Below are 14,200 nucleotides of genomic sequence, written 5' to 3'. Positions count from 1 at the left end.
TAATGAGGAAGGGTCAAGTATTTTATAAAATGTGTTTGGAGAGCATGCAGCCCGCATAATCTTAATTTCATAAGATGCCCATGCCTTAATTGTGGGAACCACTTGCATCGAGTTTGGACGATATTAGGGATCATCTGTTTCATGTTGGTTTTGAAAAAGTTACAAAAACGCGGATATGGCATGGGGAAAAGCCTCACAGTGGAAAGTCCCGAAGTGTCAACACGCATGAACCTCCATGTCAAGACTTTGATATGGAAACCCCATGTGATTTTGGGGACACGGTTAGAATGGTTAATGATGCATATGAGAGTTTCACAGGGAATCCTGAAAAGCTTTGTAAATTGCTTGAAAATGCTGAGAAACCTTTGTACAATGGTTGCAAAAGCTATACAAAGTTATCATCCCTTGTGGAATTGTTCAACTTGAAAGCCAGTAGTGGGTGGTCAGACACGAGTTTTACCAAGCTATTGAAGGTGTTGGGAAAAATGTTGTCGGATAATAACGAAGTGCCACAATCCATGACCAAAGCTAGAAATATTTTGTCTACGTTTGGAATGGAAGTTCAAAAAATACATGCATGTCCCAATGATTGCATACTTTTACGAGGGAGATGAGTACAAGGATTTAACTAGTTGTCCAACTTGTGGAACGCCGAGATATCGTGAAAAAGAAGGGTAAAGTGCCTGCGAAAGTTTTGTGGTACTTTCCGCCTCTCCCAAGGTTTGCAAAGATGTTTCAATCCGCTCAGACATCAAAGGATTTGGTATGGCATGCAGATAGAAGAGTAGAAGTTGATGGTCAAATGCGTCATCCAGCAGATTCTCCAGCATGGAAAGAGGTTGATAAAAGGTGGCCAGAGTTCGCTGAGGATCCAAGAAATATGCAACTTGCTCTTTCGACAGATGGGATCAATCCACATAGTCATCTCAATCTAGGCATAGTTGCTGGCCGGTTATGTTGATCACTTACAATCTTCCGCCATGGTTATGTATGAAGAGAAAATTTTTGATGCTGACAATGTTGATATCAGGTCCCCGACAACCTGGTAATGATATTGATGTTTACCTTAGACCTTTAATTGAAGATTTAAAGGCTCTTTGGAATCCTGGTGTGGAGGTTTATGATGCCTACAAGCAAGAATCTTTTACATTAAGGGCTGTTCTACTGTGGACGATCAATGATTTTCCTGCTCTTGGAAATTTAGCTGGGTGTAGTGTCAAGGGATATCTTGCTTGTCCAATATGCGGTGAGAAAACTGATTCTACAAGATTGAAACACTCGAATAAAAACATATATCAGTCCCATAGAAAGTTCCTTCCAAAAAATCATCGTTATCGAAGGCAAAGGAAGGCATTTAATGGTCAGCAAGAGTTAAGATCACATCCGGACCCGTTAACTGGAGAGGTGATTTCAGAGAAGCTCAAAGGGATGAATGTTAGATGGGGGAAACCAAAGCTGGTGATTCCAAAGCCAAAAAGATCAAGAAAGAAGTCAAAGGCATCTAATGAAGAGTCACAAACACGAGAGAAGCAGCCTAGCACTTCTGATGAGAATGAAAGTGGTAATTATTGGAAGAAGAGATCCATATTTTTTTTGAGCTTGAATATTGGGAATTCTTGCTTGTGCGACACAATTTGGATGTCATGCATATTGAGAAAAATATTTGTGATAGCATCATCGACACTACTTAACATTAAGTACAAGACAAAAGATGACCTCAAAAGTCACCTAGACCTCTTAGAAATGGACATGAGGAAGGAACTAGCACCGAGAAAAGGGGAAATAGGACTTATCTTCCACCAAAGATGTCATCGTTATCTAGAGCTGAGAAAGAAACGAAATCGCAACATGTTGCGTGAACTCAAAGTGCCGGATGGATATTCTTCACATTTTAGACACCGGCGTGTCGATGCAAGATCTAAAAGTGTATGGTCTCAAGTCTCATGATCTGTCACATATTGATGCAAAGAACTTCTTCCTGTGGTGATACGATCAGTGTTGCCAAAGCACGTGAGGTATACCATCACTCGGTTGTGTTTCTTTTTCAACTCTCTTTGCACCAAAGTAGTGGATGTGTCCAAATTAAAGGAAATTCAAGACAATTTGGTCCTCACTTTATGTCTACTGGAAATGTACTTTCCACCATCGTTCTTTGACATCATGGTGCATCTATCTGTTCATCTTATAAGGGAGGTTGAGCTTTGTGGGCCAGTATTCTTTCATTGGATGTATCCATTTGAGAGGCAAGTACACAGAAAATTGAATTAACTACTTTCAATAATTCAGTAAAGCCTCATCAATTTGATTGTTTGTTTGTTTGTATTTTATCTTCTTTTGTCACTTTTTGAATATTAGGTTCATGAAAATACTAAAGGGTTACATGCAGAATCGAAATCGTCCAGAAGGATGCATTGCTGAAAATTATATCCTTGAAGAAGTTGTTGAGTTTCTTAGCGAGTATTTATCTGGAGTGAATGCAGTGGGAGTCCCATCAGTTAGAAACATGGATACTAATGATACGGAGAAAGAAAATACAATTTCTAAGGGAAAGCCTCTTGGTGGTATGAATGTTGTTGAAGTCGATGAGAATACTTGGGAGCAAGCTCATCAATGTGTTTTGGCAAACAATAATGACGTTCAACCTTACATCGAGTGCGTTAGTATAGAATTTTGTTTTTCCTTATTTCACCTAGACAGATAATGGTGACCAAGCTTTTTTCCTAACTTGATAGGAAGCATATGGAACACCTAAAGCTTACTTATCCTCGTAAGTCAGCCAAATGGTATCAAGATGAGCACACTCGCACATTCATTTATTGGATTCGTCAAAGGGTAAGATTATCTGAAATTATTTTACATCTAATACAACTTTGCTAAATTCGACTAAGATTCTTAGATAACTTGGATAATCAGGTTAATGAGGAGGCAGCAGCTACCGGTAACAAACTTTCAAACACCCTGAAAGTTATAGCTCAAAGAATGTTATTTAGCTGCGGTTGGCCGATCAAATATTGTTGCTGAAGGCTTGGTATACGAGGGAAATAAACGAAAAGAAATTCACGGCTACCCTTTGGGACTCGATAATGTTCGTGTTGCGGTTGTATCGCTTGTTTCTGAAGAAGCTGGCCGTCTTGCTCTTCCTATACAAGTGAATGAGGAGCTTAGATATGTCGTAGATGCTCTTGGCGCACAAGTTCCTTGGCCAAAGGACCATGTCTATTATAAAGACGACATTGAGGTAAATAACACACTACTACAGAATAACACTTATACCACTGTTTTTAAGTGTGGTATAAATATATTTACCACTGTTATACAACCGTGACAATAGGTGGTGTGGTATATAATAATAGCAAAACTGTGGTATATATATTTAACGGATACCACGGTTTTTCAAAGAACCGTGGTTTGTATGCCCATTATATACCACGGTTGTCAATAGAACCGTGGCATATAAGCTATTGAAACCGTGGTTTATATTAAAACTGTGGTATATATATTTAACGGATACCACGGTTTTTCAAAGAACCGTGGTTTGTATGCCCATTATATACCACGGTTGTCAATAGAACCGTGGCACATAAGCTATTGAAACCGTGGTTTATATTAGTGTATGTGTAATAACACCGTGGTATATAGTTATACTAAATACTACGGTTTATGCCAAACCAAAATATATATATATATATATATATATATATATTTATTTTTTTTTTTAATAATAATACTAATAACAATCAAAAACTGAACCTGCATAACAAAATTTACACAGCCTACATACAACATTTCCATCTTCCCAACAAATTCCAAAATATACAATAAACTATCAAACATTGCAAAAAAAAAGATAATAATAAAAAAACTTCCATTAATTTTTTTCCTCGTTTCTGAAACTCAAGCGATTCAGAAACTGCATGTAACTCAGGGGTTCTAAGAGAGATTCAATATTTATACAACTTCGAGATTTTATTCATGTATACAGTTTTGGAGAGACATTATAATAAGAGAAACTACAAATGTTTCTTTCAATGTCCGATGTAAAAATATTGACAATCAACTCGTCATACAAGCTTCGTTGATCTGAACCAACAATTGTGAGTCTTTCCCGGTTATTTTTAACAAAATTTGAGACCATTTAAATGACATTTCAAAGTTCAAACCAACTCTGGGGTGCTCTGCACTTTGATATAAGTAGATGAGCCATTCTTCCAAACAAGTAGTATCGAACTCATCCTTCCGACCATCATGGTTTTCCCCGCCAAACGAACTAGACTTAGAGACCAATCAGATAAAAAAAAAATGACAAAATTGATAGAAGAGAGGCGAAAGCAGATATGTACTTCAAATCCAAAGGTACATAGCAGAAGTTTGAAAGATTTACAATTAACAATGACAATACATCTTCACATGCTAGGCTTTAAACATCCACATTTCACACATGTTAAGGAGTTAACTTATTTTCAAGCTTCACAATGTTTCATCCAACAAGGCAGGTTCATCACCATCCTATCCTATATGAAGTGAGAAAAATGATAGAGCTCTGTCTCATACCAGTTTATGGAATATGCAACCTAAATGATTAATAACCTTCAAACTAGCTCTATCAAGAAAGTGATACATGTTTGATGGACGTATGTTTATCTCCAATATATACCTTATTGTTGAACAACCTTTTATGAATTTGAGAATTGAAAAGAGTAAAATCACACTAGCTTAGCAACACTATTACTAAGCTGTTTGTAGGCATAGGCCATATCCATAGGCCATATGAAAGAAACGAATGACCCCCTTGATGTCCAATTAAGACCATCATTAACATCGGACATATACTCCGTCCTTTTACCTTTAGCTAGCTGAAACCAACCGAAATCCAACACCAGATATTATAACTAAAAGTCGGTGATAACCATTTTAAACTCAAACCAGACTAGTGCAAAAAGAATTGATCCACCTCTATCAAAATGTTTTACTTTGAATAAAACGGTCTTTACCTCTGTGTATCTAGGACCACTGCAGCTTTTGTGGAGAAAAAACCCACACCTAATTGAAAGCATTTGAAATAGCATAAAGGAAATCCAAGAAACCTGTTCCCTTGAAGACCTTTACCAGTCAAGAGCTCAAAATCTAACAACAAGAGGAAACCAATTGCGGTTGTCTTTCCATTTATTAATTCATTCCTCTTTGTGAAACCAAAACCAGTTTCACCCTCATCAACTATCATTCTCACCTGAAATCCATGAACAGAGAAAAAGTTGTAAAACGCAAATTAGTACTTAGAAATATTTTGTCTTTTTGAGTGAAACAATCAACTCTCGCCACCTCATCCACATTGACATCGATGCAGTTGCACTGGTTGAGCCTTCCCACTAAAGACAATCTCGGCAGAGGCACCATATGGAACACCGTCTTCCAAGCTGATGTAAATGTTATCAGCATCCAATTTCACAGAATACACAAAGAGCGGTCTCAAAGAGGGTGTTAGGACTCTCAAAGACAACATTCTTGGGATACCAATCTTTCACCTCCCCAGTTCTTAGATCATATGTACTTGTCGTAGATGGACAAACTATACAACCATCCCGAAAAAGAAAAGTATCATAGATTATTTTGCTTTAAATCCGCCCAAACTATGTCATAGCGACAATCTTATAGTTGTGCGAAAACATGTGTCTTGTAAGAATATAGCCCAGGGACCAACTTCAGTTTATATACCACTGTAGTCCATTTTCTCATATTCTTTTGGGCGGACACTCTTCTCGTTATATGGTTTCAATTAAATGCCTACAAAAATTTTCATAAACTCCCAACAAATTCCAAAATGTACAATAAACTATCAAACATAAATTAAAAAAGGTAAGACTCATAAATTAAACCGGAAGGGTCTGAACATAGCTAAAACTCATCCTCATTCGCCCCGATTGAACACCCCATTTTCCTGGATGAACCGAATAATATCAAGCCGAACACCGTCAAGTTCATCTTATGTATGTCTCCTTCAGTTCTAAATTTGTTATCTGGATGAGTCAAAGCACAACATGTAGAGTTACTATATAAGAATAAGGCAAAGTCGTTGCATTGAGCCAAATAAAGTGTTTGTCAAAACTTTCGAATACCTTATTTTCAAATGATCCAAATGAACAAGCTTCTACTATTTCCCTCATAAACTTCATTGTATAATACCCACACTCACATTGCACCCTGGTTGATATGGGCCCTAACATATAGACTCACAACATATGTAAACATATACTTTTCAAAGAAAAAGACAATAATGTGTAGGATTTGTTTACCTTGATCTTGTCCCACTTCAAAACTGAACTTCGTTTCCCATCAACCCTTTGCAATGTGAGGACCGCGACTTCTTCACAAAGATAAATGCAAAACATTTAATTCACAATCGCTAGTGGGAAGTCTAATTGGAGACGTTTTAGTACTTCATTTTATTCAATCCTTTATGTACTTTCACTATGGTAGTACCTCAAAATGTTAAGATATGTCAAAAAATATATAGCTATGCTCACCTCCTAAAATATATTGCTATGTCTCGAGCTTGGTTCACCATGCATCGAATCCAACCAAATGAAAGACATAATGTGATAGATCAATGACAATTAAAACCCAATGGCGCTATGAAAGAAAAGGGGAAAAAAATGGAAAACAATCAAGACAATTGATAGTTTTATCAATTTAAACAATACACCGTGATAGGATCGTTTATGTCCTTACCCGGATTGTAAGGAATGAGAACAATTTTCTTTCCACTTGCATTCCGCAAATGTTTCTACAATGATTTCAGTTTTAGCAGTTCCATCTGCTCTTGTAAAAGATAAAGGATTAACAAATCCAACGATGTCACTGCAGCAAATCACAAATTCAATCGTAAAAGGATTCTAAAAGGAAAAAAATCACCGTCATAAATAAATTTAAATAACTAATATTTGATTAAAATCACCAATAATAAAACCTTCAAGATATGCTTACCTCATGTATGCAATTAAACAAACAGCTTCTAAACTATCCATATTACACACATCCAACAAATCACATTTCTCGATAACAAATTTTTCTGTATCTTCTCCAAACAACTCTTTTCCAACTGGAAAAAATACCACACCATGGGTTCCGGGAAGCATGATATTGAGCAGTCCCTTGAAAGAATCAATTGGACCTTGATGACGACTAGCACTACTTTTACTTGTCTCTTCCTAAATTATTGAAAATTCAAACCAACCAGGCGTTAAAATCATAGCAAATCGGAAATTAAAAAATTGCATATAAAAGGCTCTTTTACCTCAATGTCGTCCTTAAAAAGAACAAGGTCTTTTGGCCATGGAACTTGTGTGCCAACTGCATCTTCCACATGCACGAACTCGTAATTCACTTGTATAGGAAGATAGTAACGACCAGCATCCTTAGAAACAAGTGACTTAACCGCCACACGAAAATTCCCAGATCCCAAAAGATGACCGTGAACTTTATCGTTTGGTCCACACTCCTCGTAGACCAATCCTTTAGCAACAATATTTGTTCTAGAATTCACAGCTAAACTACACTCTTGCTCCTGTAACCGGCCAAGCAAATCATATTGGAACCAAAGCAAATTATTTCTATATTGCAAAAAGTTAATTAAAATTTACCTTCCCTAGACCAGATTTGGGACCCAAAGAAGGTGATTGACCTGTTCCTTTCTTATTTACTCTCTTTACATGATCAGATTTCAACTTTGATGATGGTTGTGTTGTTTTGGCCTTGCCTTTGGACTACATGTAAAAAAAAAAAAATTATTATGCATGGAAAAATGAATAATTGCATATAAAAGGCTCTCTTTAATTTACCTCAATGTCGCCCCTTAAAAGCGAACAAAGTCTTTTTGGCCACGGAACTTGTGTGCCAACTGCATCTTCCACATACATGATCTCATCATTCACTTGTATAGGAAGATGGTAACGACCAGCATCCTTATAAACAAGTGACTTAACCGCCACACGAAAATTCCCAGATCCCAAAAGATGACCGTGAATTTTATCGTTTGGTCCACACTCCTCATAGACCAATCCTTTAGCAACAATATTTGTTCTAGAATTCACAAATTAAACTACACTCTTGCTCCTGTAACCAACCAAGCAAATCATATTGGAACCAAAGCAAATTATTTCTATATTGCAAAAATTTAATTAAAATTTACCTTCCCTAAACCAGATTTGGGACACAAAGAAGGTGATTGACCTGTTCCTTTCTTATCTACTCTCTTTACATGACTAGGTTTCAACTTTGATGATGGTTGGGTTGTTTTGGCCTTGTCTTTGGACTACATGTCAAAAAAAACAAATTATTACGCATGGAACAAAAAAGAAAGCTGTGGATCATGATAAACAAAAATACTTACTTGCTGAAATTTTCTCACTACTTTATGCCCTTGATGTTCAGTAGAAGAGCGTACCATATGATCTCTACTGACACTAGTAACGCTGTTTGAAGAGATCTTTTCGGAGCCTCCATTCTCCAACCTTTTGACTCTTTCTAACACCATCCTTAATTCTTTTTGAAGTCCTGAGTTCTGGTTTTGTTCGAACAAATTTTGGGTCTGTAATTCTTGTATTCTTTCTTGGTCCTCTTGAATTGTTGACTCAAGGTTAGCGATGTGTTTCCGTGAGCCACGTTTCATGAGGCTGAAGTACGTGGTGGGTATAACCCCCTTCCCTGCAGATCTCACACGACCAGAATGTTCGGGTGTGCCTAATGCTAAAGTTAAGACGTCTTTGCTTCCTTGAGTAGATACCTTCCCTCCTCGCAACTTGCTTTTTCAAAGACATCCTTAATATATATTTTTTCAAATAAAAAGGAATTGGAATATATTAGAACATAAGCATTGATAAGGACCATAAAAAGTATTGACAAAAAGTTGATCTTACGATTTTTCATCTACTTTAGCAAAGATCGTCTTTGTATGTTCCTTTTTTTCGCTTGGTGCGATCTTTTCCATATTATAGTCCTATCGGATGGATCAAAAGCTGGTCCCAACTCTTTTTTCTATGGTTAAACAATAATCATGCAAACAACTTAGTCGAACATATTTGCATGGTGTATACGTGTCTCGTGGAATCTAGACAAATGTTAACAATGCACGTACTAAATTTTCACCAAGATTAGCCAAACTCATCTTTCCCGGCCTGTGGTTATATTTTTTTTTGCCCCGCCTTGTGAATTGAGCTTGCTAATTTCCTGCAAAACAATTCTACACTTATCATCTCATTTGGGTGAGGACAGAAGCCTGCTAAAACTGACAATACAATCCCCACACGCAACTAGACTCGAATCATCTATCAGCAGTATCATCTAGATGGAAAAAATAAAATAGTAGAATAAGAGTGCTGAAATTATGCTACTCTAATGTGCTGAAAAACAAGTTGCTCTTATGCTACTCTTAGCACTCTTATGCTACTCTAATGTGCTAACCGCACTAAAATTATGCTAACTCTAATGTCCTGAAGTTCTTTTAATTCTTTCATTATAAAAAGAAAAACATCAATCAGTTAGAGGCTTAGAGCTATTGATTTCATAGTATTCAGCAGGGTTATATGATGAGAATGATAACAAAATTTCATTCTAAGCTACTTGGATGTTAGTTTTATGGACTGGTAATAGTCTAGCCAAGCCCACCTTATTCTGCATTGCCTACTCTGTGTTTCTTTTAGAAAGGCCCTCAAGAAAGAGAGCAGCAGTATGACATCCTATTGTCCAAGTGAATCGGTGATGTATTTAGAAAGGAAAAGGGACACATATAGCTGCACAGTATACCTATGGTTATACCTATTTCTATGTAATATACCTATTTCTCATCTATCAGCCACTAGAATTAGAGTGAAATGAAAATCAGAAGACAGATTACAATAAAACCAGTTCATAATCCGTAGTATGTACATCTTGGGGAGACAAAATTTCATGTTGGGCAGGTGATATTGATCAGCCAATGAATTCAATTTCGTATAACTATAAACCATACCTAAAGGTTAAACTCCATTATGTTAGCTAGCATTCTAGCAAGTTGTTGAATGGAAATAATTGTGACAGACTAGTAAGTTTGAAAATCTATTCTAAATTTCCTAATATAGAAATCTATAGTTTTAGTGATGCCGACTGGGTTACCACACATTCCAATTAACAATTAAAACACTCAGAAGCAACACTTTAGAGTTGCACTGAGCTACCCCAACATAAATCACAACAGGACATCCCTAGATGGACCTTCAAAAACAAAGGTTCAGTTGTTCTTACTCGTAAATCAAGTCGTGGAACGTGAAAAGGGAATATAGTAAATCCTTACCCATGGCGTGCGGGTCTATCAAAAAAGATGGTTCAAATTAGACCAATCTCGAAAAGTTGCTTCATTGGTTGCTTTTCTAGATTAGTACTCACATGGCTAGGGCAACCAACCGCTCAACAAGCACCTTGTACCGATCGCGATTTGGACCACGACATCTCGTTAGATCCCAGTAGAGCTCACACTTTCCGATGCTAATTCCCGCCCTGAATACAAGTGAATTGGTACTTCATTTCATATGAGCTAACACAAAAAGAAATACGCAGCCGTCCCTTCCGAGTCTCGACTCTCTTTAGGTTTCGACCACCCCAAAGGAAGGTTGTGATAGTTGCATTGCACTGGCGCTTGCATCGGGATCGGTTACAGAGGAGAGGGTTCTCGATATCAATAGCAGCTAGCCGTTAGTTGAACCAATGCCGGTTGACCGTGTCAAAGAAATAGATCCAATTTCGAAGCGCTGTCACGAAAATTACCTTTATCTACTACCCGGCACCAACCGGGTACATTTGCCTAGTTAAAGGTAATCCTAAAGGCTCGGTTTGAACAAGAATATAGACTAAGAAACCCACTGAGCAATTATGAGCTCCCCGGCTGTCATTTCGATCGTTCAGTTATACAACCTCAGTAGCCTTATATAGCCCATGAGTACACGATGTTAATCTCGATATTTCACTAAGCACGCATGACCTATCACCAACCATACACATAATCCTTGGAGCCTATTGTCAACCATATCTAACACAACTTCTATGTTTTTAATGAACTATGTACATTAGATAAATACTATTAGATAAATTTTTTCTATATAAGGACATATAATGCGTTTATCTAAGATGCATGCTCATCAGGCTCTAAAAAAAATACACTTCCTCATAAGAATTTCCCCGGGCCGGACATGAACTTTTTCTCTTTTCATGAGATGTAGAATTGTACTCGTGTTAGATAAATAGATAACACAATGCACCTAAGATACGAACTCCTCGACTCTCCTACACTTGTAAGATACGAACTCCTCGACTCTCCTACACTTGTACTTATGAGATATTGGCATGTATCCTTGATCAATAAGAAGTTCCCCGATGGACGAAACTTTTCTTTCATGAGATCAGAATTGTACTCGTGGGCATAGATTATTTATTTGATTGGTGGCCTTGAGAGAATTCATTTGTTCTTCACTTGTTGTTTTCGTTGTTTAGATGTAAAGAGTCATCCTATTTCAATCGAGTGTGAGTTAGAATACTTGTTAGCCACCTTTTTTTTTTTCATTCGATGAGATTGTTGTAACTCGACATTTGGATGGTTGGGGTCGGGGATTGTACACGAGATAGCCACACAAAACTCAAACTTGTCAACATAACAGGGAGGCATGTTTAAGTTGGATGATGAGCCACTTCATGCTAAATCTGAAACACAGTGAAAGTGGATCGCCGCTTCTTAACCATTTCATCAGTCCTCAAAAATAAAATGAAAAGAACATTGTTGAATACAATGAGGTATTGAGCCAACTATGACAAATTGAGAAAAGAAATTACGGACCTATTCTAGATGCTCTATCCATCAAGATTAGTCATGAGCACTAAATAAATCGGATAACGAAAGTGATTCATTATCATCCTTTCTACTAATTTTACGGTATTGTTAGCAACCTTCTTTCACCAATATATTTCCGTCATAATCTGCTCAAAAAGATCACCCCTAACTGTCTTCTAGAATCGAATTCGGACTCCTCCTTAATAGCAACAACAGAGATTTAGCTAAACCTTTAGCCCTCCATGTCCCATTAACGTAGTAGTGAAGCAATCCCGTATTGCTCCCTCCCTTAATATCAATTCTCGGTACTTTTCTCTACAACTATTACACATAGAAAAAGCACTCCCGGATTCTTTTCGATCCGTAAACCTACTAGAAAAAGTAAAATCTCAGTTTGAAACCCCAATACTTCAGAGGGCATCTTCCCCGGCTTAGAAAAGATCCGCTAGAGATTCCCTCTCAGTCCTAGTCGAGATCTTCTCTTTCTCCAATCCCGGTAGACGGGCGAGCATCTCCTAACCTTAAGAAGTGAGTTTTCAAGAGAAGGAGTACTGCTCTTCAACTCCGCTCCGTTCCAGTGATTTTTAGCCGCGATAGATACGTAGCTCGGGGCCTTCTTGCAGGTCTTATCGTACCACTTGCTCTCAATCTCGTAATGCCCTTGTTATAGAAGCCTGGCACATTTCAAGTGCGACCTAGCCAGCTTTCAAGCCTTTTATTTTAGTACCCTAACGATAAGCTAAGACCAAACTAAACTGATGTGACCCACGCGCCCTTCTCTCCCCTTTTCATTAGAAAGAAAGCCCAGTAAGGTAAAGGTCACTGAACGAAGCCACTAATTAAGGAATAAGAGCTGGGAAGAGCAGGAGAGCAAGACCCTCTGACACAACTACAGCTGTCAGGGAACATTGTAGATCTTCTATGGGAATGCCGACTACAGAAACTAAAAGACTACGACTACAAAGCCAGCCGATGAAGTCGCTTCTATTCTCGTTAGGGCTGATCCTTCCCCGCTTAGACTTCCTAAGTGTGGATTTGAGGAGCAAAGCATCATCAGATGTGGTCTATATTGACTCAACAAAATTATAGCTATCTGTTTCTCTCTCGGGCCGGAAGCCTAGAAGAACTCAACCTTGAGTTGTCAAGTACCTCTAAGTTGCACAATTTCGCTAATATGGAACACTAAATGATGTAATTTTCAGGATTGGAAATGCATCCATACTCCGAAAAGAAATTGGTTCTGTGGAAGAACATCAAATACTAACTGCAGTAGGCTAGAGAGAGCATATGCATATAACACTCTGTTTCCTTCTCTTTTTTTTTTTTTTCTTTGTTTTATAGGAATAAAGAGAAACGCTTTCCAAATTAGAAAATACTCCCCAAAATGTAGTAGTCTACTAACACTCAAAGTTCGCATGGGAAGCTCCCCGTGTGGGTGGTTAGCTAGGACAATGAGCTAATTCGTTTGGGTGAAGGAGCTAATAGCATTAAGACTACTTTACTACAATGCAATACCAGCAAAGAACAAAATGAAAATGTAAAACCAAAGCAGCCAAATAAAAGCAAAACAAAATAAAAGGTAACACCATACCAATAGGAAAACCAAAAAGAGCTCAAGTTAATCACCATTAAATTAAAAATACCGCTATAACATGAAATGTACAAGAAGGTGAAGTTGATTACATCTTTGAAAGCCATTTTCTTCCAAGAATCACGATTCACGCATAAGTAATCAGTTTGAAATAACGGGATCCCTCATCAGCTAACTAACAATTTTCTCGCCATTGGTAAACATTGATCATATATACATGCATTTAGCATATTTTTTTCAACAATTTCATTAAACAGGACTTTGCTTTCAATCACATTGATTTTCTAACGTTTAGTTTCCATACAAACTTCATATACAGTTTGGGACATCTCAAACATACATATAATACCCTTGCTAATGACAAGCACATGTTCCTTTCTTATGAACGCCAAGCCGCCATTGCGAATCCAAATGATCACATCTCTTGTCAATTGAAACAGAAATGATGCTCACTTAAAACTTCCAATGACAGAACACAACCGTGATTATGTTGCAACTTGGGTTGAGAAAGCCTAACGGATGGTACTTTCGGCATTTTGTGGGGGGGGCACACATATTCCAATTAACAAAACACTCAAGCAACACTTGTTGCACCGAGCTACCCCAACATAAATCACAAACAGATATCCCTAGATGAACCTTCAAAAACAAAGGTTCAAAGTTGTTCTTACTCTGAAAATCAAGTCGCGGAATGGAAAAGGGAATATAGTAAATCCTTACCCATTCGTGCGTGTCTATCAAAAGATGGTTCAAATTAC

General features: G+C 37.5%; 1 protein-coding gene and 1 pseudogene across 1 annotated transcript; one reads left to right on the top strand and one right to left on the bottom strand.

The window, feature by feature from the left end:
• The first annotated feature begins 251 nt into the window (after positions 1–251).
• LOC147525061 (uncharacterized) lies at positions 252–1,947 on the top strand (annotated as a pseudogene).
• Positions 1,948–4,703: 2,756 nt separating this feature from the next.
• On the bottom strand, positions 4,704–8,779 carry LOC147525060 (uncharacterized). The gene is made up of 9 exons (XM_086577946.1): positions 8,387–8,779; positions 8,186–8,308; positions 7,292–7,561; positions 6,982–7,205; positions 6,727–6,855; positions 5,351–5,414; positions 5,085–5,227; positions 4,992–5,040; positions 4,704–4,853 (listed from the first exon to the last, which is right to left on the bottom strand). Exons 1-9 carry the CDS (start codon positions 8,663–8,665, stop codon positions 4,704–4,706), a joined length of 1,431 nt encoding a protein of 476 aa, XP_086434072.1. The 5' UTR covers positions 8,666–8,779.
• Positions 8,780–14,200: the final 5,421 nt, after the last annotated feature.

This window comes from Coptis chinensis, chromosome 1, assembly GCF_015680905.1.
Source record: "Coptis chinensis isolate HL-2020 chromosome 1, ASM1568090v1, whole genome shotgun sequence".
Lineage (NCBI taxonomy): Eukaryota > Viridiplantae > Streptophyta > Magnoliopsida > Ranunculales > Ranunculaceae > Coptis > Coptis chinensis.
Note: the sequence above shows the minus strand (reverse complement) of the source record. Positions and strands in the feature narration are given on the sequence as shown.